The sequence below is a fragment of the Chlamydotis macqueenii genome, chromosome 15, assembly GCF_036417535.1.
Source record: "Chlamydotis macqueenii isolate bChlMac1 chromosome 15, bChlMac1.mat, whole genome shotgun sequence".
NCBI classification, from domain to species: domain Eukaryota; kingdom Metazoa; phylum Chordata; class Aves; order Otidiformes; family Otididae; genus Chlamydotis; species Chlamydotis macqueenii.
This window is the reverse complement of record NC_141570.1, coordinates 13362637-13387155: the sequence shown is the minus strand read 5'-3', so window position 1 is coordinate 13387155 and position 24519 is coordinate 13362637. Positions and strand designations below refer to the sequence as shown.

The following is a 24519-nucleotide window of genomic DNA, read 5'->3' as shown; positions in this document are numbered from 1 at the left end:
GCCCTTCCGGCAGCCATGGAACCGGAGGAGCCGGGGGAGCCGGGGGAGCCGGCGTGGGGGCGGCGGGGGGAGCTGGGCGGGTGGGGGCTGCTGGAGGTGGCGGTGGCCAGCGGGGCGGTGGCCTGGGCCACCTGGGCCGCTCTGCTGATGCCCGGCTTCCGCCGGGTGCCCCTGCGGCTCCAGGTACCGGCCGCCCCCCTGCCCCCCCCCCCCCCACGCCCCCCGACCCGCGGGGACCCCCCCCCCCCCCACGGCAGGCCCTGACGCCCCCCACTCGCCCCCCCAGGTGCCCTACGTGCCCTCCGGCCCCCAGCAAGCGGCGAACGCCCTGGCCCTGCTGCGGGGGCGCCGGGGGAAGACGGTGGATCTGGGATCGGGAGATGGCCGGCTCGTAAGGGGGGGCTGGGGGGGGGGGGGTTCGGGATGGGGGCTGCACCAGGATGGGCCGTGGGCTGGGAGCGGGGGGCTGCCACGCTCCTGGTTGTGGTCCCATACGGGCCTAGGTGGCCCTAGAGTGTCCGAGGTGGCCCTAGGTGGTCCAAGAGAGACCTACATGGTCCTAGGTGGTCCCAGATGGTACTGGGTGGTCTTAGTCTGCCCTGGACAGCCCTAGGTGACCATGGACAGTCCCAGGTGGCCCTAGACGGCCCTGGACAGCCCTAGGTGGCCATAGAGGGTCCTAGATAGCCCTAGACAGTCCCAGATGGCCCTAGGTGGCCCTAGATGGTACTAGGTGGTCTCGGATGCCCCTAGGTGGACCTGGATGGTCCTAGGTGGTCCCAGACAGCCCTAGGTGATCCTAAAGTGTCCTAGCTGGTCCTAGAGCGTCCTAGATGGCCCTAAAGTGTCCTAGGTGGTTCTAGGTGGCCCTAGCTCATCCTAGATGGCCCTAGGTGGTCCAAGACGGTCCTACATGATCCTAGGTGGCCCTACACAGTCCCAGGTGATCTTAGTGTCCTAGACAGGCCTAGGTGGTCCCAGACAGACCTGGACAAGTCTTAGATGCCCCTAGATGACATGACCTGCAGTGAGCAGGGTGGGGAACGACGGCTCTAGGAGGGAAGAGCCTCTGCACATGGAAGACTGAGGTCACCCTGCCCGTCGGGAGCTAGCAGCAGGGAGGAAGTGGGACTGGGCAACAGCCCCTGCCCCCCAGATTGTCCCCAAAACTCAGCCCTGAGGTTCACTTGAGTTGCACATCTCTCTTCAGGTGGTAGCGGCTTATAAGCAAGGTCTCAGACCGGCCGTGGGCTACGAGCTCAACCCCTGGCTGCTGCTTCTCTCCAACTACCGGGCCTGGAAGGCTGGGTGCCACGGGAAAGTTTCCTTCCTGAAGGAAGATCTGTGGAAGGTAACAGCGTCCCGAAGGTCTGGCTGGGCTTTTTCCTTCCCGGGAAAATGCCCGCCTGGGTTGCTGGTAGCACTCCTCCTCAGAGCAACTTTGAGAAGAGCGCTGGGTGCTGCTGACACACGGCGGCCTTCAGAGATGCACTGGTAAAGCCGGCGTCACGTACGCGCAGCCTGGCTGGAGCAGAGCCAGCAGGGATGGCGGTTCTGGGACGACGCTGGAGGCGCTGCTTTCACGACCAGCTCCTGGTTGCACCAACACGTCCCGTCTCACACATTGCGGGGCATCTTTGCTTCCTCCGAGGTTCAGAAGATCACCCCCAAAGCGTCCGGCCACTCAAACAGTTCCCCCTGCTCCCCCTCTGCCACGGGCAGGGAGGGGGCTGCTACCGTGCTACTGATTGTGGTCCCGGATGGGCCTAGGTAGTCCCAGATGGCCCTAAAGTGTCCTAGGTGGCCCTAGACCGTCCCAGATGGTCCTAGGTGGTCCAAGACAGTCCTAGATGGGCCTAGGTGGTCCCAGATGGTCCTAGGTGGCCTTAGACCGTCCCAGGTGGCCCTAGGTGGTCCAAGACAACCCTAGATGGTCCTAGGTGGTCCAAAGACGGCACATGGCTTCTTTCATTCCCCTTTTCCTTCTCTTTTAAGGTGAATCTTTCCGATTGCTACAACGTGATCGTGTTCCTGGCCCCCAGCGTGGTAAGTCGGTCTCCGACTTGTTCCCAGTGAGGGTTTTCTTGGAAAAAAAGAGACAGAACCTGAGACAGTGGCAAAAATAATAAGAGCCCAGACGTAAAGAAAATCCCAGAGCTGCTCATGCTGGAATCAAAAGCTGAACGGGAGCGTGTTTTCCAGGAGGGGGCCTGTGCTGCAGCAGCGGGCTCGGGACCCACCAGCCGTCCACGGTGGCACCGCCGTTACATGACTTTTCTAAGGCCGCCTGGCCCTGGCTGTCTCTCTCTCTCCCCAGAAACCTCCCCTCGCCGCCAAGCTCCTTGCAGAACTCCCCGACGAAGCCCGGGTGGTGGCTGGCCGCTTCCCCTTCCCCTCCTGGACTCCCACCAGCACCCTGGGGCAGGGACTGGAGCAAGTCTGGGCCTATGACATGAAGGAAGTGCGGCGAGCGGCGCAGAGCGGCGCGCAGGGAAGCCCGGTTTAAGGGTAGCTGGTTAAGCCTGGCATTAAGGGTCAGCAGCGGCAGGGTCGGGGCCTCTCCAGGCTTTGGGCTCGGCTCAGCGCAGGAGCGAGCGGGATGCTGGGCCGGGCTTTTCCCCAGGGACTTGCAGGGCTGTGGTGCCTCCAAAGAGCGGGGGAAGCAAGGGAGAGGAAAGTCAGACCTAGAAATCCTGGAATTCTCACAGGATCTAAGGGCTAAATCTCTAGTGCCTCTTTCTGTACGTTTGCTACTTCAAAATAAACATTTTGACTGTTCTTCCCTTGAGGCTTTTACTTTGCCTTTCAGCCACAGGGTGCTCCCGGAGCCAGAGCAGCCGCCGCTCCCGGCCTCAGGCTTTGCTCTGCCAGCCCTTTGCGGGAGGCTCGGCAGGGAGTTTGTCCAGCTCACCTCATGTAATATTCCCTTTCCCACTCAAACACAGAGGAAATGTTTTCCCACCCTAAAAGAGCAGCTCATCACCTTTGTCTGACCTCTTGGACCAAAGCCTAGCTCGAACCAGCCCTGGGCTTATCTCTTGGAAGCTGGGAAGGGAGCAAAGGCAGGAGCAGAGTTAGTCCTGGGACTCCGGTCTAGGTCTGACCTAGGAGAAACGTTACGAGAGCGTCCTGGGAAGCAGGAACAGGAACCTGGCCCGGCAGACCCACTGTAAAAAGCCGCCTGGGAACATGACCCCGTGTCCAGAGGCGTGATGTGCTCAGGGAATGGTGGAATTCCTACAGCTGAGGGCTCAGGGGATAGACAAGACACAGTTGTCTCGTCCTGTTTTAGTACCGTTAATTTGAGACCGGGAACACCCACGTGGTTTCCCTTGCTCTGCCTCCTGGCTCCCAGCCGGGGAAGGATACTTGCTCCGGCCAGCCCACACAACAGAAAGCTCCTTCCTTTTAAATTCCGCTCTCCTCTGTGATCGTGCCACTTTTCGGAGCCGTGGGGAAGAGCTATGGCTGGTGGCTGACGGTCCTTCTGGCTCTGGGCGGTGAGCGGGTATCGGCCGCCCCAGCGCTGAGCGTGCGTGGCGTCTCGCTGCCAGGGAGCTTCCTCAGCCGGAGGATCTCCTGCTTGTACCTGCGATGGGGAAGCAGCATCGTCATTGCCCGTACGGTCGCAACCCTGCTGATAGCTCACACGCAGGAGCGATAAATTTAAATGTACACTTCGTTCACCGCGTGCCAAGGATGGCGTCGGTTAATGCGGAGCAGCCAGCCCAGGCGCTGAGCCATGCTGGGATCTGGGCCCTAGGCAGGGAGAAAACTGCAGCCTTTTCCCAAGGAAGAGGTGTTTGTCAGTTCTGCCAGTTCCCGATATCCCCAGCGAGCCCGGGGGTCCGATGGGCGTTCAGAGCCGAGCTGGCTGGGCAGTTACGGCAGCGCAGTCGGACCATTGCTCCAACAGATGTGTCCTGCTTGCTCTCACCCTTCCTTGCCCAACCAGCCGTTCTCCCTGCTCTGGGGTGTGATGAGCCTGGGAGAGAGGACTGGAGATCAGGGGCTGCTGGGAGGCTTAAGATTTTCAGCAACCCCTCTCTTTGCTTCCTCTGAAGGACAGGTGAGTGTACAGGGAAGGAGACATGCGGCTCGGCAAGCCAGACGCTGCCCTCCCCGCTCTGTGGAAGAAGGGATGGCGGCAGCTGCCCACAAAGCTGGACGTGCTGCAGGACGTCAGCCGTGCCAGCAGTGCTGCGGGAAGGCAGCGGTGAGGTCAGGCACCAGCAGCGGGGTGGGCATGGCGGTGTCGCTGGTGATTAGCCTGGGAGGTAAACTGGAATGCTACCGTCTCACCTTGCAAGATGCTTGTCTATGTATTCCTGCAGCTCAGACACCTGCTCTTCTGCCACCACTGCCCGAGTCAGCAGCTGGCTCCTCTCCTGCTCCAAATCCTCCTGCAGAGGCAAGGAAACATGGAGAAAACAGAGAGCTCTGTGAGATGGGACAGAAGTCGCTCAGTCCCTCTGCAAGGCGAGACCAGCCACTTCCCCATCACTCAGCCCTGGCACCACTTGGCATTAGGGTACAGCAGCAACCAAAAACTGAGGCACCTGGGGAGAAGCCATCTCCCTTCTTTTGGCCACAAAGGCACGCACAGTTTAGGTGTTTAGCTTTACACGACCAGCGGAGGGTGGAGCACTTCCTCAGGTCACTGTGGACAGAGAAAGGCACAGCACAGAAGCGGGCTGGTAGCACTTCTTGCTAAAAACCAAACCAAACCTCTGCTCTGTTTGCAAAGCCCTTTCCCCACGGGCGGCGGGCAGAGATCTCAGTGCCAACCCTTCTCCCTGCTGCTGGACAGCAAATCCCATCTCAGCCAAGCCTGGTGAGCATCACCACCATTTCGTGGGTGCTGCAGGGCAGTGTTGCGGCTGGAGAGAGTTCTCCTCCTTGCTCTGGGCCACCCCATCCCCGACTACAGCGAAAATATCCTTGCACCCAGGGGAAACCAGGCTGGGAAGCTGATTTAGATTCAAACTAGACATGAACCAGGTTGAAGACGTTCCCAATTTGTTGCACAGATGCCTAAATGCTTGTGCTGAAACAAGGGAAGGAACAATACAGTCCAGTCCATTGGCATATTGGCACCCAGCTGGGGCCGCATGTCTTTGACACGTGGGTGAGGGCCAAGCTTTTTTTGGACGGGCTGTTCCAGACCTTTACCTGGGTGGTGCGTGCGAACTCCCGGAGCTGCTTCCTGACCTCTGCCCAGCCCTCGTCCTCCAGCCGCCTAGGAAAGAAAAGCAGATTTTGATCACAAACAGACCTTCCACTCCAGTCCATCTGCAAGTCACACAGCTCTCTTTGGGGGCTGGACATAACTCATGTCCATCCAACCATAAACTCCAGTGCTCTGAGCCTTTTTTCTTCCAAACTTCCTCAGGGCATGCGGTGCCATCTCTGTGCCTGGGCACGGAAGTCACAGCCCTTCTGCCGACCTGGGATTCCCCGCTGGGATGGCTGGATGTCTTCCAAGTTCGCATCAACACTCATACATCAGAGGACTCCATGCAGAAAGAGTCCTTAACCTGACACTGCAGGACTGAACTCGAGGGAAAGAGAGAGCAATCAGTGCCAAACGCTGGTGCTTTTCATGTTTCTGAGCACAAACCCGCCCGTTCTGGTCGCTGAGCGCGATAGGTGAGCTGTCTGTGCAGCCCAGCCGTGGGAAAGTTCTTCCTCTTCTGTCCCAGTCTGAATAAGCAAAATACGGGTCACATCTGACGCTGGAGGAATTTGGGTTGTGTGAAGGGGAGGAATGCATTGTGCCCAAGAGCGGCTCTGCTGCGACTGCCAGTTCCCTCTGGTGGCTGCAGCGTCCTGGCCCAGGCACGCGGGAAACCACGGCGGAGATTCCGTGGGAGCAGAAGCAAAGAGAACAATAACCAGCGAAGCCGCGCGGCTGATAAAGGCAAGGAGCAGCAGTAATTACAGCCGACGCGCTGCAGGAACGCCGGGCTTCGTGTCCCTAGCTAGAGCGACAAGGTATCGGCGCAGGCAAGACCCACCAGCACACACAAAACAAACGCTTTGAAGGGTGTAGAGTCTCTTGGCAGCTAAAATTAATGCATCTCTTAAGGACTAGTACTATTTTTCAGCATGGCAGAGCCTGCTTAAGGCTCAAGCTCTTCTCCGAGACGTGTCTCCAAGGCCCGGTGGCTCCAGCACTGACCGACTCCTCAGTGCTGGGGGTATTTCGTTCAATGAAATACCTGACATGTTTTCTAGGCTACCACATTTTAAAAGGCTGAAAAATCCCAGCTCAGGTTTCGCCTACGCTTCGTTCCACCTCTCTGCAGCTGTAGTTGATAGAGTTTCAACGGAATAATGGAACGGGGGGAAGAGACCCATCAAAAATGAGCTGGGCATGTCAAGAAGCCAGGAGGTATCAGGACAGGGTCACCTAAGGGCTCCAGCCCGCCTTCTGCTTTGGGAGGGAGGAGAAACAAGACCATCTCAGACTGGTGGCGTTTCACTTGCCTTTCTCAGGTTGTGATCCACCAAAGCGCTCAGGCGTATGTTAAACTTCGGCTTCTTAAAGGGATCAGGGGGAGTAAAAACATGATTAAATCAAACATGTGCTTAAGAGCTTTCTTGGATTGAGGCCCAAATGACCAACTCATTTCACCGCAGGAAATGCTGCGCCGAGACGACAGCTGGCTTTTCTTCTCGCGTGAGTCCCTATCAGCTCGCTTTCTCCCTATTTATGACGGTCTCCAAGCAAAGCAGAAAAGATTCCTCAATCCACACAGCAAGGAGAATGCAGAATTACAAATATGCGGAACAACAAACAGGACTTACTGCTCAGGAGCCAGCGGAACGGCAGAGGTTTCCTTCAGTCTGTTCTGAAGGCAGAGGAAGAACAGTATTCCTGTCAGCACAAAACCAGTGCAATCCCACCACAGCCCCTGCCACTTTGAAGAAAGCGGCACAACACATCCCAGCACTCCAACAGCCACCAGTGCCCTGGCAAGGAGATGATGTGCAGGACAATCTTAAGGTTCAGGACTCCCATCCTCTGCGTTTTTAAATAAACGCATCTCGCGCAAATCAAGAGATGCATCTCTGCCCAGAAAGAACCAGTGGGAGGATGTGGAGCTGACTGGCGTGTTTCTGAGTGGGGTGTCCTGCTCAGTTAGCTACTCACGCTGAGGCAAAGGCAGGCAAGAACAGAAAACCCCATCCTACCCTCCCTTACTCGCCTCTTCTTTCAGCAGTGAGTGAGGCTGCTGGCCCAGCAGCTCTCCCGTAACATCGGGGACTCCTCAGCCTTCCCAGAGCTCAGCGACCCCAATCTGTGGGGCTGCCCGGCCTCCAGGATCTAACTGGAACTCACCGCTGTGCAGCAGGGTTGAAGCAATGAGGGGAATGCTTGGACATCCCGCCTTTTCCCAAACTGAGAAAGCAAGGAAGTGCTACCCCTGCCCATGCCGCAGAGACACAGCAAACCCTCTGGGAATGTCTAACGAAGGGGCCAAATCCATGGCCTGTGAGAGTCCCCCCAGCACCCGCCATTTCCACCGCCACAGAAAGCCAGCAGCCCAGCCAGCACCTTCTGCAATTCTTGTAACTGCATCTCCAGTTTTGCTTTAGCCTCCCGCAGACGGTTTAGCTCCCGGGTCGTGTTCGTCAGCAGCTCTGGGTCCGAGACGGAAAAGTGGAGCTCGGCAGGGCCGCAATCCATAGCGCCGCTGCCCAAAGACCGGATCTGCTCTCGCTGGAGCCTGTAAGGTGCCAGAGGGGTTAGTCCCTGCTAGCTGTGGTTGGGTAAAAACACCGAGCATTTCTGCTGCTGATGGAGGCACCTTCTGGCTTCTGGCCACCAAGAGCCAGTCCACCTGCGAAGGATAAGTGGGAGAGCCCGGCAGCATGCGCGATATTCCTGGGAGCGTTTCTGAGGGGAACTCATCCTAGAGCTATTTGTGGCTTTTATGCCACAAGAATTTCTGCTGCTTCCCACAGCTCAAGCTGCTGAGAGAGCGGTGGAGCAGAGCTGAGAGCACTGCAGGGACGGGCTGGGAGGCAGGAGTTATTTGTGGTACCTCTGCATTTCCACACCGTCCAATGTGGAATCAATCTCTCACCCTAAATTTTACACGGGAGGAAATGTACGTGGCAAAGCAACTCCAGAGCACTCTGATGCGTAGCTGGAGACTCCTTGCTCCCGGCTTGTCGGGAGCAGGGAGATAAACATGCACTCCAGATTCTCTGCTCCGCCTGGGAGCCCTGTTTGCCTCCCTCTCAGCCCAGGGTCTGGGTGCTGGGGGGCACTTCTACATGGTCCTCAGCAAGAAGCTGAGGAGACAGAAGTAGCCCAGATCCTGGCTGAGCCCTACCCGTAAGCAATCAGCAGATTCTCGTGCTTCTTGACCAAGTTCTTCATGCGTTTCTTGTAGCCACGTGCCGCTCTAGCTAGCTGCTCTTCCCGAGACTTGTAGGAAGCCCTGATGTCCTTCAGCATGCTGTCCACAAAGCCTTTCATGGGAGCACGGTCAGCTGGGGCTTTGCCGGGCCCCGCTATGTTGCTGGATTTGCTGTCCATGTAGTCCTTTAAACACAAAGAGAAAGAAATCCAGGTGATCAGGTCATTCCCTAAGGCACATAAGTTATTTCCCTCAGAGACGGTCCAGGTGTTTTTGTGCTAACAACCCAGAGAATCGCTAATATCTTCCATTTTCTAAGAGCAGGAAAGCCTAATTAACTTCCATCATGCCCCTTCAAGACAGAGAAGGCATCTGTACCGTATCAGTGACCTGCCTTGGGCAACACGAGTTGGTGTCAGGAGTTGCCGTCTCTAGTCCCCTCTTCTTTCCACTGTGCCCCACTCTCTCTGCTAGCTAGGAGATGCTTCAACATGGCTGTGTTAGAAATTAAACTATTCTTGATAGTAAAAGTTGCTTTGCTTAGTCTCCTGATCCATCACCACACCATGTTCTCCTGGCACAGAAACTCCTGCCAAAACCTGCTTACTGCAACCTAGCAGGGTAGGAAGAGATTTCTAGCCACCTAGCAGGGTAGAAAGAGGGTGGTGGAGCACTGGCTCAGGTTGCCCAGCGAGGCAGCGAGGCGGTGGGTGCCCCATCCCTGGAAACATTCCAGGCCAGGTTGGCCGGCGCTCTGAGCAACCTGATCTGGTTGGAGATGTTCCTGCTCCTGGCAGGGGGTTGGACTGGGGGGGCTTTAGCGCTCCCTTCCCACCCAAACCATTCTATGATTCTGTGATTCTTCCCAGTCTCACCACCCAAGATAATAAGGTATCCACGCCTGAACCTGCCCGAAACGCCTGTCCTGTGCTGAGTCCTCACCGTGCTCTGGAGGCCCTAGTCTCGGTCAAAGGCGCCTGTTCCCAGAGCAAGTCCCAGGCGCTGGCGCTACATGGCTCTGTAGCCGACCATGGAGGCTGGCAGAGCTCCCTGCGGGGACAGTGGCAGAGTCACCGCGGAGGCGGTGACAAAGCCAGAAGCGGCATCGCCTGGCCTGCCGAGGGACGTTGTCAGGGCAATGGAGATTAGAAGCCAACTGGAAGGCAGCCATAGTAAATAAGAGGATCTTTCAGTCCAAGTAATCTGACCAAGAAAAGCCCCAGCAGAAACTCACAGACTGTTTAGTGTGGCCACATAGGAAATCTGGGCGAGGAGGGGGGCTGGCATCTCCTCCCCCAGGCCAAGCTGAGGGCACAGAGCCCCCTTCCAGTTGCTGGGATGGTTGCCCAAGCCCTGCTCTGCTCTACAGCCTAGCACGGAGGGGAAACAGCCAGCATGGAGAGACCTCCCCAGGCCAGGAGAACCCCTGGGGCTGGAGGTACCCACCGCTACATCCTTGATGTACTGCGTGAGCCGGGAGCGATATTCCTCAGTTAGCTCCTTCAACCGGAGCTGCAGCTGGGAGTTCTCCGCTTCCACTTCTTGGAGCTGGCTCTGGGAAGTGAGCAGCACCTAGGCACAGCAAACACACTCGCTTGCTTGTCCTCTGGCCAAGCAAGGGGCACTAAGAAGCTCCGTGAGAGACAGGGGATTTAATTTCCAGATACTCAGCTTCACTAGAGCTGGGAAGTTCCTGGGTTTTCTAGGGAACCCACTGGAAATGTTCATAATCTCTATTCCCCTGCTCCCTTCTGCCATTTGCAATGCCCACCCCGGTGATTTCACCAGCTCTTTCTAAATCTCAGTGAACAAAATTCCTCCCACCACCTGTGGCAAGCAGCACCTTCCACCACGTGCATTGCACCCCTGGAGAAGGAAACCGGGCAGGGAGGAGCACCTTGGTATGACAAACTCCCTGGAGAGGGAGACACGTTGAAGTACCTCGGTATGAGACATCCACCCCCTGCTAGCTCCAGGCCAAGTGCACAGCACGCGGGAGGAACGGATGAGCAGGGGCAGCCCTGGGTGCCGGGGGCTGGAAGAGAGCCTGCCCTTACCGCTGACTGCTCCACCAGCTTGTGCTGGGTGTCCCCCATCGCTGCCTTTGCCTCCTGCAGCTCCTTCCCCATCACGATCCTGGGCACACAGGGAGAAGGTGTGCTTATTTTAAACCCCTGAACTTCTCTGTAGGTCCAACACAGCCTGCTTTGAGAAGGAAATCGCTGTGGGATGACAGAGATCAGTCGGGCACCAACCTCTATGCAGACAGCTAACCCTCTTAACAGCCTTGTAAACACTAGTTTTTGCTTCCAGGCCTCACTTCTTCCACGGGTGAATCATTATTTCCCCCCTCTACCCCGCCAAAGGCAGGCTGCCTCCTCTCCTGTTCCCAAGGATCCAATTCAGCCCCAAGGAGCTCCATAAAAGCCCAGCCAAACAGAAGGATGTGCCCTCAAACACTCACACTCTCTCTTCCAACTTCTGCTGCTGCAAATCATAGGTTTTCTTCAGTTTTTCCAGCTCCACTTTTATGTGATCCTGGTTTCCAAGCAACTGAGGGACAAATGAAGAGGAAGATGAGACAGAGGGCTGAGCTAAGTAGAGGGATTTGCGAAGGGGGAAGAAGTGAGGAGAGCCTCCAGCTGAGCACAGGCCCAGCTTACCAGTGAAGCACTGGGGAAAGGATGGGTTTCGCTGGGAGCGACCAACGCCCTGTAGCACACCAGAAGCGGTGTGTGCTCCTGTGACAGGACACATGGAAGCGCACACGTGTCGTTCCCCCACGGGAGATTCTTGCTCTGAGAGTCAGATTCCCAGTGGGAGCTGGCGGCAGAGCCCAAGCTGGTGTTGCATGGGCTGCAGAGGGGAAGGAGGCAGGGAGCATCGCAGTGCTCTCCATTTTGGGTGCTTTATCACCCCCATCTTTCTCAAGTATCAGCAAGGAGAAGACAATCACATGTCCTCTGCACTTGTTGGCTTTTAAACTCTTGCCTCTGTTCACCCAGGGGCACTGACGGAGGGAACCACAGCTGCCCTCTCTCAGCTTTTGTCTGCACCTAGAGTTATTCTAATCTCATTTTTTGACTGCACAGCTTAAAGAAATTGTAAAATAAATCGAGGAGGTATCAGCTCATCCACAAAATTAAAGTTAGCACCAGGAGGTGCCAGTCACACTCGGAATAAATTCCCCCCTCTTCTTCCCCCAGGATGCAGGAGCAGACCCCCACACACTCACGTTTCTCTCCAGCTTTTCCCGCTGGTGTTCAGAGGCGGCCACATCTTCTGGCTGGTTTTAGTAAGAGACAGAAGAAGATGCCTGTTAGATTCCTGTTCTCCAAGGAGCTAGTGATGGGGCAAAGAGGTCCTTACCTTCACCCTTCGAGCCGAGAGACGGCGCACCATTGCTCGCGCTCCTTCCCGCTCGGCAGAGGGTTCATTGGCCACGGCAGGGGAGCAGTTGCTCTCTGTGCGGGGAAGGGCGCTCCTGGCATTGGCCAGGTTGAGCAGCTCTAGGCTGAGCTCTTCATTCTTCATGACCTGCCAGGTCAAACAAGAAGGAAAGAGCTGCCGAAATTCCGCCTCTGCGGCTCCACATGCTGTCTGTTCAGCATACCCACTGCTCTTGGGTGTGTACACGGAGCAGGCACTCACATCCCCTCCTAAAAGCAAGTTTTATTTTTAGTTCTCTCTCATCTGTCCAAAGATACCAGTGATTTTCTAATTCTCATGGAAATGCAGGGTAAGTATCGTTGCCAGGCATCAGGATTATTCACATGTCACCTTGCTCTCTGCCCATCTCGCTCTTGCATTCGGATATGGATCCCGGTGCCGTCCTGGGCACAGCTCTGCCACCACTTCTGTGTCCTGACCCCCAGCCTCCCTCCTCCCTCTAACCCTGTACCCTCGACACAGTTTCCCAACACTTCAGGCACGTCTTTCCCCACACAACGGCTTTGAACAGCGCTGGACTCCGTCACGCAAGAGAAGGGCCAGATCTCCATCCATCTAGGCTGCCACCACCCAGCTAATTCCAGTTTTGTCTGAATGCATCCCTCCAGCAGCAGCCAGCCCACAGCCCCGCGTAGGCAGCGAAGATTCAAAGCGGTGCTGGTGCAAAAGTGACACATTTCCAAAAGATAAAGAGGATCTGAATGAGAAAGCCTCTGTTACAGGTGATCTGGAAGGAACACTGGGGGAATTCATGTCTCACGGGAGGGTTTCTATGTAGATAACAAAGCTTTGATGGGGTTTATGACTGGGGACAAGCTTGAGTAATTGTTACCATGGCAGTGAATCAGGAGGATGGGAGGCAGAGGTCATCTGAGTCATCCGTGGGGAGAATAGCTTATCAAAAGATAGCACAGGGTGGGCTGAGGGAGAGAGGAGAGGAGAAAAGAGGCTGACAAAGAGGTGAGATATACAGCTGTGAAAACTGACAGCTACGCAGAGACAGGCTGCTTGTTCTCCAACCGAAAACGATCCATCTGCAGCTGTCAGCCCCGACAATTTGATTGGAGGGGGTCACACCAGCACAGAGGTACCGGTTTGGTGAAAGAAAGCGGCAGTCCCAGGTTTGCGAGGGGCTTTGCCACCTCTCCTGGGCTCCCAAGCCTGGCCAGGCTCCAGGGAAAACCCCGGCCTGGAGCTGGTTCGCAGCCATTTGGGTTCCCCTCCGACGGCCTCGCTTTGTACCGCCACGCTGCAGACGGTGCGAGCCCGCTGAACAAAAGAGGAGGAGGAAACGGAGAGTCGAGGAAAGGTCAGAGCCTTGAAAAGGAAGAATTTACAGCGAGTTAGAAAACAGGCACAAAGTGAGTGACTGGCATCTTCTGGAAGGCGCTTCCCCAGGGACAGGCCAGGCCAGCTCCTCCGCCTGGGACGGACACGGGGCGGTGTGTGAATCGAGCCGTACAATGGGGGCTGCGCCAATTCAGAGGCTCCCAGCCTTCCCGTGCGAGGGACCGTGAATGAGCTCGCCGAGCTGCTTCTGCGCCAAGCAGCCATGACAACATATTGGCAAGGTCACAAGTAGCACTTGTAATTGGGAACGTGTAAAAGGTTCATTGTCTCCCCAGAAGAGAGCCCGGGAAGGGGAGGGGGCAGAACCACAAGCTGCTTTTCCCATTTCCTTTGGGAAAGTCCACACTGGGAAAATAATGAGCAAGAGGCCCATGCTGTGACAAGTCCCAATCTGCCAAGTTGGAGCCTCTTTTGCTTCGGGCAGGGATATTTGGTAGTCGGAGCCAAGAAACTGGGCTAAAATCCTCAGCTTGTGAATTACAACCAAGGAGTTCGCCCTTGGCTTCTGCTCCACCAATTCTTCGGGACGCTATCTGTGCACATAACTGAATCTATGCGCCTTCACTTTCTGAAATATTCCAGGATCCACGTGAAAATGAGGTGTCATTACCACTAACCTGCTAAACCCATCATTTAGAGATGTCAGCCACCTGAAAAATCCATTTTTTGACTAACACATTGCACCCCCTTGGGGAGAAGAAGGAACCGAGACTGCTGAACGCCGAGCTATTCCTCCGCAGGCTGGCGGTACCGTGGCTCAGCAGCGTGCTGCCTGGCTGACAGTCAGCTGCATGCGTTCTGCCTCGTGCTCCGGCAGAACGACGGGGTGGGTTCACACCCCTGCAAGCAGCTGAGCTTGCCTCCTCATAAGCAATTTCCATTTCTAGGTTTATGGGAGATAAATTCTGGCTTCACCGGAGTCACCAACTCACTTATTTGCAATGGGATGACTGCGATCTCGTATCCTCCTCTCCGGGAAGCTCTGCAGACCAGTGCTCACCATAAAGACAGACTGGACCAGTGTGCCTGGTCTCACCCCGACAGCTCCCCATCACGGCTCTGCAGAGGGCCAGCGCGGTAAACCCAAGTCATTGGGCTGAACCAGTAAACTATCTGCCGGGGGAGGCAGGAGGGTGTCAGGCATTCAAGCCAATTCAAAAAGAAGGAGAAGTGGGAGGGGGGAGAGGGAGGGAAGAGAGGAAGGTCTATTGAAGCAGCTATTCTTGCCAGAGAAATACACAAATCTGGCTCCAAAAGAGTTCAGTTAATAATCACTAAGCTAACAGTCACCAGGAAATTTGCTGTATTTTAAGGAACAACCAGAAACATGTTATATTCAGTGTTTTTTTTAAACTTGACAACCTCAAAAAGTTCCAGGCCCCTTATGAAATGAGAGCGACTACAATCAGTTCCCGTGCAGCCTGCGCAAGCCATGCAGAAAAAAAGGGAAACAAAGCGTGCTGGCAGTCAAGAGGGACCCGCACCGTGCACTCGGACCAGCCCCGCGGTGACCTCCGCGTCGCTGCTAGTGACAGAGATCCCAGACGGCATGAAAAGAGAAAGGCTCCGGCAGCAGGGTGCCCAGGAGAGCACAGTGCAGGGGTCAGCGCCCCGTCCCTGCGGAGCAGAGCAGGTTCTGCAGGCCCTGCGAGAAGGTTTCATGAAATCCCTGGGCCCTGAAAGCAAAATAACCAGCCTCACAGCTGGCAAACCGTACCGGACATGGATACGCGACGCAAAGCCAACCAAGCTGGCTGTAGATTGGGTAACGGTGAGCTGCAGTCGCGAACGCTGCAGCCCGTCTTACCTCCTGCTCCAGTTCTTTGCCTAGGGCCAGGTAATTGCTTTTCAAAACGATGTACTCGTCTGCCAGCTCCCTCCGACTGGCCTCCAGAGCCTGCAGGCGCTCCCGTAAGGCATCCCGCTCCCCGGTGACTTTCTCACTGCCGCGCTCCAGCTCCAGCACGCGGTTCTCCAGGGCCAGGATCTGCAGAGGGGAGGCAGCAGAATTAGACTGTGGCTGAGACCAGCGGCAATCGCAGGGTGTTTATTTGGCCAAACAGGTTCTGATAGGTACGCTATGACTTAAAGAGAGACGAGTTTCACACGCGTTTCATGGTACCTGGGGGATGGATGGGGAATTCATTGCGCTAGCTCAAGCCAAGAGAACACCAAGCAAGGCAAAGATGGATGCACAAGGAACTGCGGCTTTAGAGAAAGGTATCGGCAGAGCTGAATCAACTCTGCTTCAAACTTTTGCATACCATATTTTTCAGTTCAAAGTTCTCCATCTCATACTGCTCCTTCATTCTGTTCGTCTCGATCTGCAGATCGATGAGGTCTTTGGAAATCTAGGCGAGAGAAAGGACGTTATAGAGGCCATGGGCTGATTCTGAGGCCGACAATCTGTTTCAGCAGGTCACACCGGGGAACATGAGCACACATACACTCCTAGAAGGAGGCCCCAGCATTTCCCACCACATTATCTACTGGCCTCACGGCTCAGTTCTCTCCACCTCCTGAAGTATTTGTTTTACCTTCAGTTTCTCCTCTTCACTGAAGATGATTCTGGCTGATAAATCTGTTTTGGAGCCAGCCAGCTTCCCCATCCTCTCTTGCAGGTCTCCGAGTCGGTGCAGCCTCTCGTTCCTGTCCTGCAGCCGCACCTAGAGACACGCAACAGCTCCAGCAGCTGGTGCCAGCCAGCAGAGCCCTTCTCTGTCCCGTGCTATTCTCCCACCACAGTGCTGATGGAAGGAAAAGCACAGCATATGCAGCTTTTCAGAGCTTGAACAGATTGGAGATGGGATTTTCAGCTGCCATTTTCCTTCTGCAATTAGGATTTCGTTTGCAGAGCACTGGTTGAACAACCAGGGAAGGGGTTGCAGACCTTCACGCTTGTATTTTCATTAGCAAAATGCTACAGGTGCTCTGTTAGAGTACTTACATTCTCGTTCTCTGCAGCACTTCCCAAATCCATGTGCTCAGAGGCCAGGATCTTTGCACTGTATCAGGCTGCAGAGCAAAGGAAGGATCTGAGGATCTCTACAGCAGCAACTTTTCCCTTGAGGCAGGGCACAGGCAATGTTGCTAACAACTTTGGTTACTAGCAGGTGTCGATATGAAGGTGGAGCCAATTATTACAGCCACCCCAGGAAAAGAAAAGATGCTTGTCAGGAGGTTTCTGTATCCCTAAGACACCACACAGCAGGATGCTGAAACCAGCAGCTTAGCAGACACTTCCAGTAAAGCAATATTCCCAGCTAGGAGGTACCACTCCATTTATATCGTGGACCATTCCCCAAACGCCACTATAGGGATGGCCTCCATCTCTAGTGCAGGGATCTTTAGAGAATTTAAGATCTGATTAACCTGTTAATTAATCCATTAATCCAACCACCTGCTCCCAGACCATCCTGTAGCAGTAGCATCTATTATCAACTTATTCCCAGGCTATTTTCTCTTGATCTCCTCAGGCCTTGTATCTCCTGTGTCAATGAGCCATCCAAAGGGTACCAGGATCTTTGAGCTCTGAGCGAGCTCCAGCTGGTGACAAAAAAGACCTACCGCAATTTATCACTTTGCATCTGAAAAATATAAATTTTAAAGCAAAGCATGCATTGAAACAAACTCAGGCTAGCCCAAACAGTGCTAAATCTCGATTCTGCTGGTTTATGCACTGCTGATGACTCCAAACTGTGACCATCCAGGCCTCAACAAGACAACTCTGAGGTGTGTGGAAAGCTAAAAGTACTTTAAAAGAGTCTCCGATGTAAGTGCAAGAGTGATGGAGAGTGTAAGGCACAGCGGACAACGCTGGAAGGCGAGGGTGATGAGCAGCCATGGGGTAAAATAAATGCCAGTTCTTAATCTCCTCATTTTGGGCTTATTATCACTGCTATTTCTGCTGAGTGGGTGAGTTAAGGTAAGAACTTGTCTCTGCAGAAGAAAAGCTTTGACAACATAACGTTCAAAAAGATTATAGCTCTGAATAACTTCTTAGTATCTGCCAAAGGTAAGAGGAGGAAAGAGGGAGAGGAGCCATGCCAACAGAAGCTTCGTGCTGAGCAGAGTTTCCCAGCTCCTCACTCAGTCCAGGCTCTCGGAGAAGATCCCGTAGCCTGGGAACATGGTGGGAACAGCCATGGAAGCGAGACCCAGGGGATGAGCTCTTTTGGGGCTCAGGGGAAGGAGAAGCTAACAAAACATGCAATTATGCCTTATTTTTCTGCAGAAGAACTTAACAGACCTGAAGTGATTTTATTAAGGTAATGGGAGAGCTGATGAGAATTCAGCCTCTTCACACCCACTGCCGAGCAGAAAGCCGAATTCACACACCGCCCACGGCGCCGGGGGGCTCGGGTGGGCACGCTGGCACCGAGCCGCAGCCCTGCGCCCCGCTCCCAGACAGCCCCGGCCCCAGGATGCCCGATTCAGGCGGGGAAATATCCCACCCCAGCACGCCGACAAAGCTGAGGGGTGCCCGTTTCACCGGGCAGATGGCAAGATGAGACTAATTAATTACGGTATACAGTGTGATGGATGCTCCTGGGGAGACCCAGGCCAAACCAGTGTTGTGGCAGCTGCCGTGCCAGCACCAGACATGACAGTGACCCCTTTTCTCTCGGTTTGGAAACACAAAGCAAATTTTGTCCACAAATAGCAAAAATTGGGCAGAGAGGCGACTTTGCAGCCCAAAATATCCATCACCGCTCCAGCGCAAAAACCAAAGGAAAGTGTGGATTTCCTTAACTCCACACTACACTGAGCTTTTTCTTTCCCTCTTCGGGCGAGGACGGAGGGAACACCCACCGCCTCCGCGCCTGATCCCGGGGCTGCGGCCTAGGCCTACCGGCTGCGGAGCCCGCGGCCTAGGCCGACATCACCGCCTCTCGTTTCCATGGCAACTGGCGCGGCCGCTTCCGGGGTAGGGTTGCGAGGCGGCAGCGCCCCCTGGCGGCGGGAGGCCGCGGCGTGCCGCCCCCCCGTCATCCCCGTGTCCAGCCGGGCCTTGAGCGCTGGGCACCCACGGGCGACATCACCGCCACCCCTTCCCGCCTTAGGTCCGGCCTAAATCCAGCCTTTTTCAGCTTAAAACCGCTGCCTCTTTTCCCTCCACTGCAGGCCCCGCTCAGAAGCCCCCTCCATCGCCCTTCCGAACCCCTTTCTCCACCGAAAGGCCGCAAGAAAGTCTTCCCCGGGCCGAACAACCCCGACCCTCCCAGCCTTTCTCCGCAGGCAAGGGGCTCCCAGCCCTGGGACAGTTCCCGCGGTCGCTCCGGACCCCGCTCCGACAGCTCTGCCCCACGCTGGGACCCCGGAGCTGGGCCTGCGCTGCGGGGCGGGGAGGGGGCGTCCTGAGAGCGGAGGGGGACAATCCCGTCCCTCGCCCCGCTGAGCACGCTGCTCGCGGTGCAGCGCGGGAGACGGTGGGTTCCCGCGTCCCGTTTGTCACCCCCCGCACCTCCCGGCGCTGAGGATGGAGCCTGGCAGCCGGCAGCGCGAGGGGTCACGGCTGTGCTGCCCCTGCACCCCACCTCTCCCCCTTTCCCCCAAAACTCAAGGTTTGGGGCATTTCCCATCCGTGCCTCCAGCGATGGCCCTGGCGTCCCTGAGTCACGGCTTGGGGACGTCCTCGCCTGCGTCAACCGGCCTCGTCCTGACCCAACCAGCCCGGTCAGGCTGGTGGTGGTGACGCGGTTTCGCGTGGCCGCGTGGAACGCTGCCGTGGTAATTAGCGTCCACGAGAGCCACCCGCGCGTCGTCCGCCTCTCCCAGCTCCCCACACGCCGCAGCGGTGGCAGGGAACGAGCCGGAGGTGCTGATGGGGACCTTTTGCCACCGCTGCCAGGTCCCCGACTTGAGCGACGTGGGATTTTTTGAGTGAAAAATGACATCGTGCGATAGATGGAGGCCGGAATGACCAAAACCGTGGGCAGACAGCGAGCGCCCATGCTGCCAGGAGGGCGTCACTGGAAGGTGTCCCCAGGAGAGCGGCACAAGCTCTGGGATGCCAGCGTCACCCGTCCCGGCTCTCTCGGGCGGCAGCGTCGGGGTTTGCACATTTTTGGTTTGGGATGTGCAGCAGCAGCGCCAGTTGCCCTGGCGACGCGGGATGCTCTCCTCCAGACGGGGACAATATTTGGCAAGGTTTGCTAAAAATACTTCCCACCTCAGCTGTGACACCACCACCCGTGTCGCGTCCCTCCTCTCCCCGGGGCTCAAGCTGGGTTGGCGCTGGCCCTGGGCCACTGGCCCCAGGGGAGGGGGGATGGACCCGGGGGGTCTGGCAGACCTGGCAGGGCCACTGGCACCAGTCCCCCCATCCCAGCTTGGCCAGGCCCAGCAGCTGGGACAGAACGGGGAGCCAGGGACAGCTGGTGGCTTTTACCCACACGAAGGGACGGGAGGGGAGCTCCCTGAGGAGGGACCTGCAGGCACGGGAGGGCTGCTGGGGAAGGTAATGATTCCTTAAATAGGTTTAAAAGTTTTTTTTTTTTTATGATTTTGCTGCTTTTCCTCTAATACCATTACAGCCTTCTCCATGGCAACCAGGTGGGGCCACTCAGACTTTGGTCCCGGCCGCGGAGATTAGCTGCCGGAGCTGAAACCGCGGGAGGATCGGTTGGGGTGGTCCACGCCGGCCAGGGGCCACGGTGGGAGGAGGACACCCGCGGTAGGGACCCAAAAATGAGGTCCCACAGTGGCTGCGGTCCACCGGGCAGGCGCAAGGTCCTGGCACACAGGACAGGCTCACAGCGATGCTGGAGGGACCAACCACGCGGGACATGTCGCAGGAGATGCCCTCAAGGCAGAGATGGGCCTCGTTCTTCCCCGCACCGCAGCCACGTTGTGAAGGGATTTGCTCATTTACCTTTTTTGCTTTTCCCTCTGCAGCTCGTCTGCTATTTTCCCCTGCCAGGGATAAACCCGCTCCCGGCCACAGGCAGGGCTCCTTTCAACTTCCCGAAGCGGTTTTGTGGGTTTTGGCTGGCCGGCCCGTGCTGGTTCAGCTCTTTTTAGCTTCCAGATTGATTACGCCTTGTGTCAATATGTGCTTAGCGCCTATTAGCGGGTGCGTGTGCCTCCATCTCTCATTTCTGCCTTCTGATCTATAATTTCCCAGAAGGGATGATTAAAAATAGAGGGGGGAGGAGAGCACCGCACGGGGTCAAAAGGAAAGGGAGAGAACAGCGCTTGTGGGAAAGTTGGGTTTCAAAACTGGAGCCTGGCTGGCTCGCTCCGATGCTTCTTCCCGCGGGCACAGTCCTTTGGCCGGTGAGAAGGTTGCCTAAAACCACCTGAGTTAAGCGATGAAGAGCTGGGGGAAGCCCATGGTGGAGAGCATCCCTACTCCATGTCCACCTCATGGACCAGCACGGGGTGGAAGCAGGGCTGGGACGAGCTTCAGCACCGGAGGGGGATGCCCCTTCCTGGAGGCGTGGATGCGAGCGGTGCCAGCCTTGTCCTGGTGCATCTTCAAGGAGGAACAAGGCTACCAGGACGTCGGCATGGGCAACCTACACCTCTTCCATCTGGCAGCTTCTGGCCCACGGGGTTCCTCTCACTTGGGTACAAGTGGCTTTTAAAAAAATTCTATTTATTTATTTATCTTTCCTGGAAATTGGTAAAAGATTCTGCAGAAGCTGTGTTGGACACCGGTGGGGAAACGACCTGGGACACTGAACGAGGTCACCAGCCTCCCCGGTGTGGCTTTGGTGAGCTGCCAGGCAAAGAGCATCATCCACCATCATCCCACCGGACGCGGGGCTGGCGCAGGAGCCGAGAGCCGGGGGACCCTCACAGCCCTCACCTCGCCGGCGGGACCCGGGCTTTGCTCTCTGCTTCCCCCACGGCACAGAAGTGCCGAGCAGCGCTCCCAGCCCCGAGGCTTTTACTGCCACGCAGAAAGGAGCTTTTTCCCCTTTTCCAACCCATTTTCCAACCGCAAGACCTCAGGCGTTTCTGCCCGTTTCCCGGCGTGGGTAACCCCCCCACCTCCAACTCCCTTTCCAGGGGTGCTGCAAGCCCCAGCGGGTGTTTTTCGGCTCCGCCTGCCAGGGCTCACCTCGGGTCAGTGCTGCCGCACGGGGATCTCCATCCCATGAGGCTGCTCCATCCATCCCTCCCCGCTCACCGCCTGCCGTCTCCAGCAGGACCACCCTGAGCATCGCCTTCCTGCCACGAAGGCAGTCACAGACCAGGGGGAAGACACGAGGACTCCATCCCAGTTTGACGCTCGCCCCGGCCGCGCTGTCCCGGGGACCAAGCCCGCCTTCCATCCCAGCAGCGGTGGGGTTAAGCCTGACCGGGCGGGCGGCTGGACAGGCGTCAAGGTGGTTGCTCCATCCCTGCGCAAGGGGCCGGAGAGCGGAGAGCGAGCGCTGCCCTGCCCGACACCATGAGCGCAGGCAAAGGTAAGGCTTTTCTCCCCCCTCCGCTGCTCAAAAGGCATTTTGGGAGCTCCCGTGGGGCCTGGGGTGCTTGCAGGCACCCACAAACCTGGACAGGGGCTGGAGAGACCTCTCAGCTCCGAGGGAGCAGATTAACGGGGGACGGCTGAGGAGGAAGGAGACAGGTCCAGCAGAGTCGCTGCTGGCCTCTCCCGAGGGGAAGGGAGTAGAGAGGGAGGAATTTCAGAGGTCCACAGGCCCAAGGGGTCTGAGCTGCGGTGGGAGTTGGGGGATGAACCCCTGCCCCCTCCCCAGGGCAGACCCAGCCTCCAAAACCTCCTGCAGCTGCCCAGTGCGTGCGATGGTTTGGGACTGACCCCACAGCAAGACGAGGGGTCCTGGGGGGGGGTCCTGGGGTGTCTCCTAGGGCAGCCATCACCCTACGCTGATGGAATCCCCTTTCCTCCCTGCCCCGCAGCAGGCGTCACCCTCCTGCTCCCCCTGGCCCTGCTGCTGGCCACCGCCTCCCAGCCCCCGGGGGGAGACAGCCCAAAGGAGCAGGGGGACACAGACCCCCCACGCTGCCCCAGCCCTTGTGCCTGCAGCTTGGATGACTACAGCGAGGAGCTCAACGTCTTCTGCAGCGCCCGCAACCTGACGCGCCTGCCCGAGGACGTCCCCCCCAACGCCAAAGCCCTTTGGCTGGACGGCAATAACTTCACCCTGCTGCCGGACGCTGCCTTCAGGAACCTCTCGGCGCTGGACTTTCTGGACCTGCAGAGCAGCCAGCTGGTCGCCGTGGAACAGCACGCCTTCCATGGGCTGCGGAACCTCTACCACCTCCACCTCGAACGCAACTGCCTCAAGCACTTGGCTCCCCACACCTTCCTGCACACCCAGAACCTCGTCTCCCTCAGCCTCAACAACAACTACTTCAGTAAGGTGGAGGAAGGGCTGTTTGCTGGGCTCTCCAACCTCTGGTATCTGAACCTGGGCTGGAACTCGCTCGTGGTCCTGCCCGACAAGGTCTTCCATGACTTGCCCAACTTGAGGGAGCTGATCCTGGCCGGGAACAAGCTCCCCTACCTCCAGCACCAGCTCTTCTGCAGCCTTACCGAGCTGAAGGAGCTGGACCTGAGCGGGAACGCGCTCAAGGGCATCAAGATCAACATCTTTGTCAAGCTGCAGAAGCTACAGAAGCTGTACCTGAACCACAACCAGATCAACGCCATCGCGCCCCGTGCCTTCATGGGCATGAAGTCCCTCCGGTGGCTGGATCTCTCCCACAATCGGCTCGTCTCGCTGTTTGAGGACACGTTTCTGGGCCTCCTGAGCCTGCACGTCTTACGCTTGTCCACCAACTCCATCATCAGCCTAAGGCCCAGGACTTTCGAAGACCTCCAGTTCCTGGAGGAGCTGCAGCTGGGGCACAACAGGATCCGGAGCCTGGCGGAAAGGACCTTCAATGGGCTGGGCCAGCTGGAGGTCCTCAGCCTCAACAACAACCAGCTACAAGAGATCAGAGTTGGGGCATTCCTGGGGCTGCACAACGTGGCAGTGATGTACTTGTCTGCAAACTGCATCAAGGTCCTCCCTGACTACGTCTTCAAGGGGGTTACCAAGTTGCACAGCCTCCACCTGGAAAACAGCTGCCTCAGCAGGATCCAAGCCAACACCTTCTCCAGCCTCTCCAGCCTGCGGCGGCTCTTCCTGCAGCACAACGCCATCTCCGTCATCGAAGAACAAAGCTTCAGCGAACTGCACGAGCTCCTGGAGCTCGACCTGAAGCACAACAGGCTGAGCCATCTCTCGCCCCAGCTCTTTGTGGGTCTGAGCAACCTGGAGTACCTCTTCCTCTCCTCCAACCAGCTCACGGAGATCTCCCAGGACACCTTCAGCCCGCTCCAGAGACTTTTCTGGCTTGACCTCTCCCACAACCAGCTGGAGACACTGGACAACACAGTCATCTCCCCCCTGGCCAACCTGCGGTACCTCAGCCTGAGGAACAACTCACTGGAGACCTTCTCGGTGGGATTCCTCTGCGCCTCCTTCGCCCTGGAGCAGCTCTGGTTGGGGGGCAACAACTGGCACTGCAACTGCTCCCTGAAGGGCTTGCGGGACTTCTCCCTGCAGCACCCGGTGGTGGTCCCGCGCTTCGTGCAGTCGGTGGCCGAGGGGGACGATACCCACATCCCCGTCTACACCTACAACAACCTCACCTGCCTCCACCCCCCTGCCATGGCGGGCCTGGACCTCCGTGACACCACCGAGGACAGCTTTGCTCACTGCTGAGGTGCGCTGGCCCTTCCCAGAGGACACGCCGCCGCCCCGGCCCTGGCCCGGGCTCCCCATGGTGGCAGCAGGAGCCCTGGCTCCGTGGCCGCCCCAGGTTCACCCAGCTTTGCCACCACCACCACCTCCAGCTGCCCGTCTTGGTGCCGCCTCAGCAAGGAGAGCCGCGCTCGCGTGATGTTGGACGGGCACCGGCTCCTCAGGCTCCAAACTGAAATATTTCAGTCCTTCCATATTTAAATAGCAGCCCCTGCGTCAGCGCCGTCGTTCCCGGCTCCCGGCGGGAGCACGAGCATCTCTGAGCCTCCAGGATGGGGGAAAAGCTGCACCCTCAGCCCGGAGCCCTCCCTACGGTGAGGGGCATCCCCACCGGGGCCAGGACTCCTCACCGGGACAAAGTAAAGCATCTTCCTGCCACGGAGCAGCCAAGAAATCCCAAAAGCCCCCCAGTAGGTTTAGGGAAGGGGGCAGATGACTTGCTTTAATCGTTTCCTCGCACTTGCGGGCGTAGGCAGGGCGCAGAAAGCCGCCCGCGTCACCCCCTGATAAATCATAGCAGACAAATAAACCTTTGGAGCTATCGCAACACATCTTGTAAGTATGTTTTTTCCAAAGCACGTGCCACACCCGGCCAAGGTTTCTTATCAGAGCCCCTTGGGGTT

The 24519-nt window shown here is 57.1% G+C and overlaps 3 protein-coding genes across 3 annotated transcripts; 2 read left to right on the top strand and 1 right to left on the bottom strand.

The window, feature by feature from the left end:
• ANTKMT (adenine nucleotide translocase lysine methyltransferase) lies at nucleotides 1-3137 on the top strand. The gene is made up of 5 exons (XM_086760215.1): nucleotides 1-183; nucleotides 287-391; nucleotides 1211-1351; nucleotides 1996-2046; nucleotides 2318-3137. Exons 1-5 carry the CDS (start codon nucleotides 16-18, stop codon nucleotides 2504-2506), a joined length of 654 nt encoding a protein of 217 aa, XP_086616341.1. The 5' UTR covers nucleotides 1-15; the 3' UTR covers nucleotides 2507-3137.
• A 133-nt stretch (nucleotides 3138-3270) lies between these two features.
• Nucleotides 3271-16234, bottom strand: CCDC78 (coiled-coil domain containing 78). Its single transcript, XM_086760213.1, has 15 exons — nucleotides 16120-16234; nucleotides 15710-15838; nucleotides 15437-15523; nucleotides 14980-15159; nucleotides 11742-11909; nucleotides 11608-11658; nucleotides 10837-10925; nucleotides 10430-10508; nucleotides 9819-9944; nucleotides 8346-8557; nucleotides 7562-7733; nucleotides 6811-6854; nucleotides 5173-5239; nucleotides 4303-4403; nucleotides 3271-3589 (listed from the first exon to the last, which is right to left on the bottom strand). The coding sequence occupies exons 1-15, from the start codon at nucleotides 16150-16152 to the stop codon at nucleotides 3463-3465; spliced, it is 1665 nt and encodes a 554-aa protein (XP_086616339.1). The 5' UTR covers nucleotides 16153-16234; the 3' UTR covers nucleotides 3271-3462.
• A 5326-nt stretch (nucleotides 16235-21560) lies between these two features.
• IGFALS (insulin like growth factor binding protein acid labile subunit) lies at nucleotides 21561-24443 on the top strand. Its single transcript, XM_086760212.1, has 2 exons — nucleotides 21561-21589; nucleotides 22044-24443. The coding sequence occupies exons 1-2, from the start codon at nucleotides 21574-21576 to the stop codon at nucleotides 23855-23857; spliced, it is 1830 nt and encodes a 609-aa protein (XP_086616338.1). The 5' UTR covers nucleotides 21561-21573; the 3' UTR covers nucleotides 23858-24443.
• Nucleotides 24444-24519: the final 76 nt, after the last annotated feature.

Excerpts from the sequence above, each read along its gene's own strand:
- ANTKMT (XM_086760215.1), top strand. The coding sequence starts at position 16 with ATGGAACCGGAGGAGCCGGGGGAGCCGGGGGAGCCGGCGTGGGGGCGG. Across the intron at positions 392-1,210 it reads GATCGGGAGATGGCCGGCTC|GTGGTAGCGGCTTATAAGCA; the intron begins GTAAGGGGGGGC and ends ATCTCTCTTCAG. Across the intron at positions 2,047-2,317 it reads TGTTCCTGGCCCCCAGCGTG|AAACCTCCCCTCGCCGCCAA; the intron begins GTAAGTCGGTCT and ends CTCTCTCCCCAG.
- CCDC78 (XM_086760213.1), bottom strand. The coding sequence starts at position 16,152 with ATGGATTTGGGAAGTGCTGCAGAGAACGAGAAT. Across the intron at positions 15,160-15,436 it reads ACTTTGAACTGAAAAATATG|ATCCTGGCCCTGGAGAACCG; the intron begins GTATGCAAAAGT and ends TCCCCTCTGCAG. Across the intron at positions 9,945-10,429 it reads AGCTGGTGGAGCAGTCAGCG|GTGCTGCTCACTTCCCAGAG; the intron begins GTAAGGGCAGGC and ends TGCTGTGCCTAG.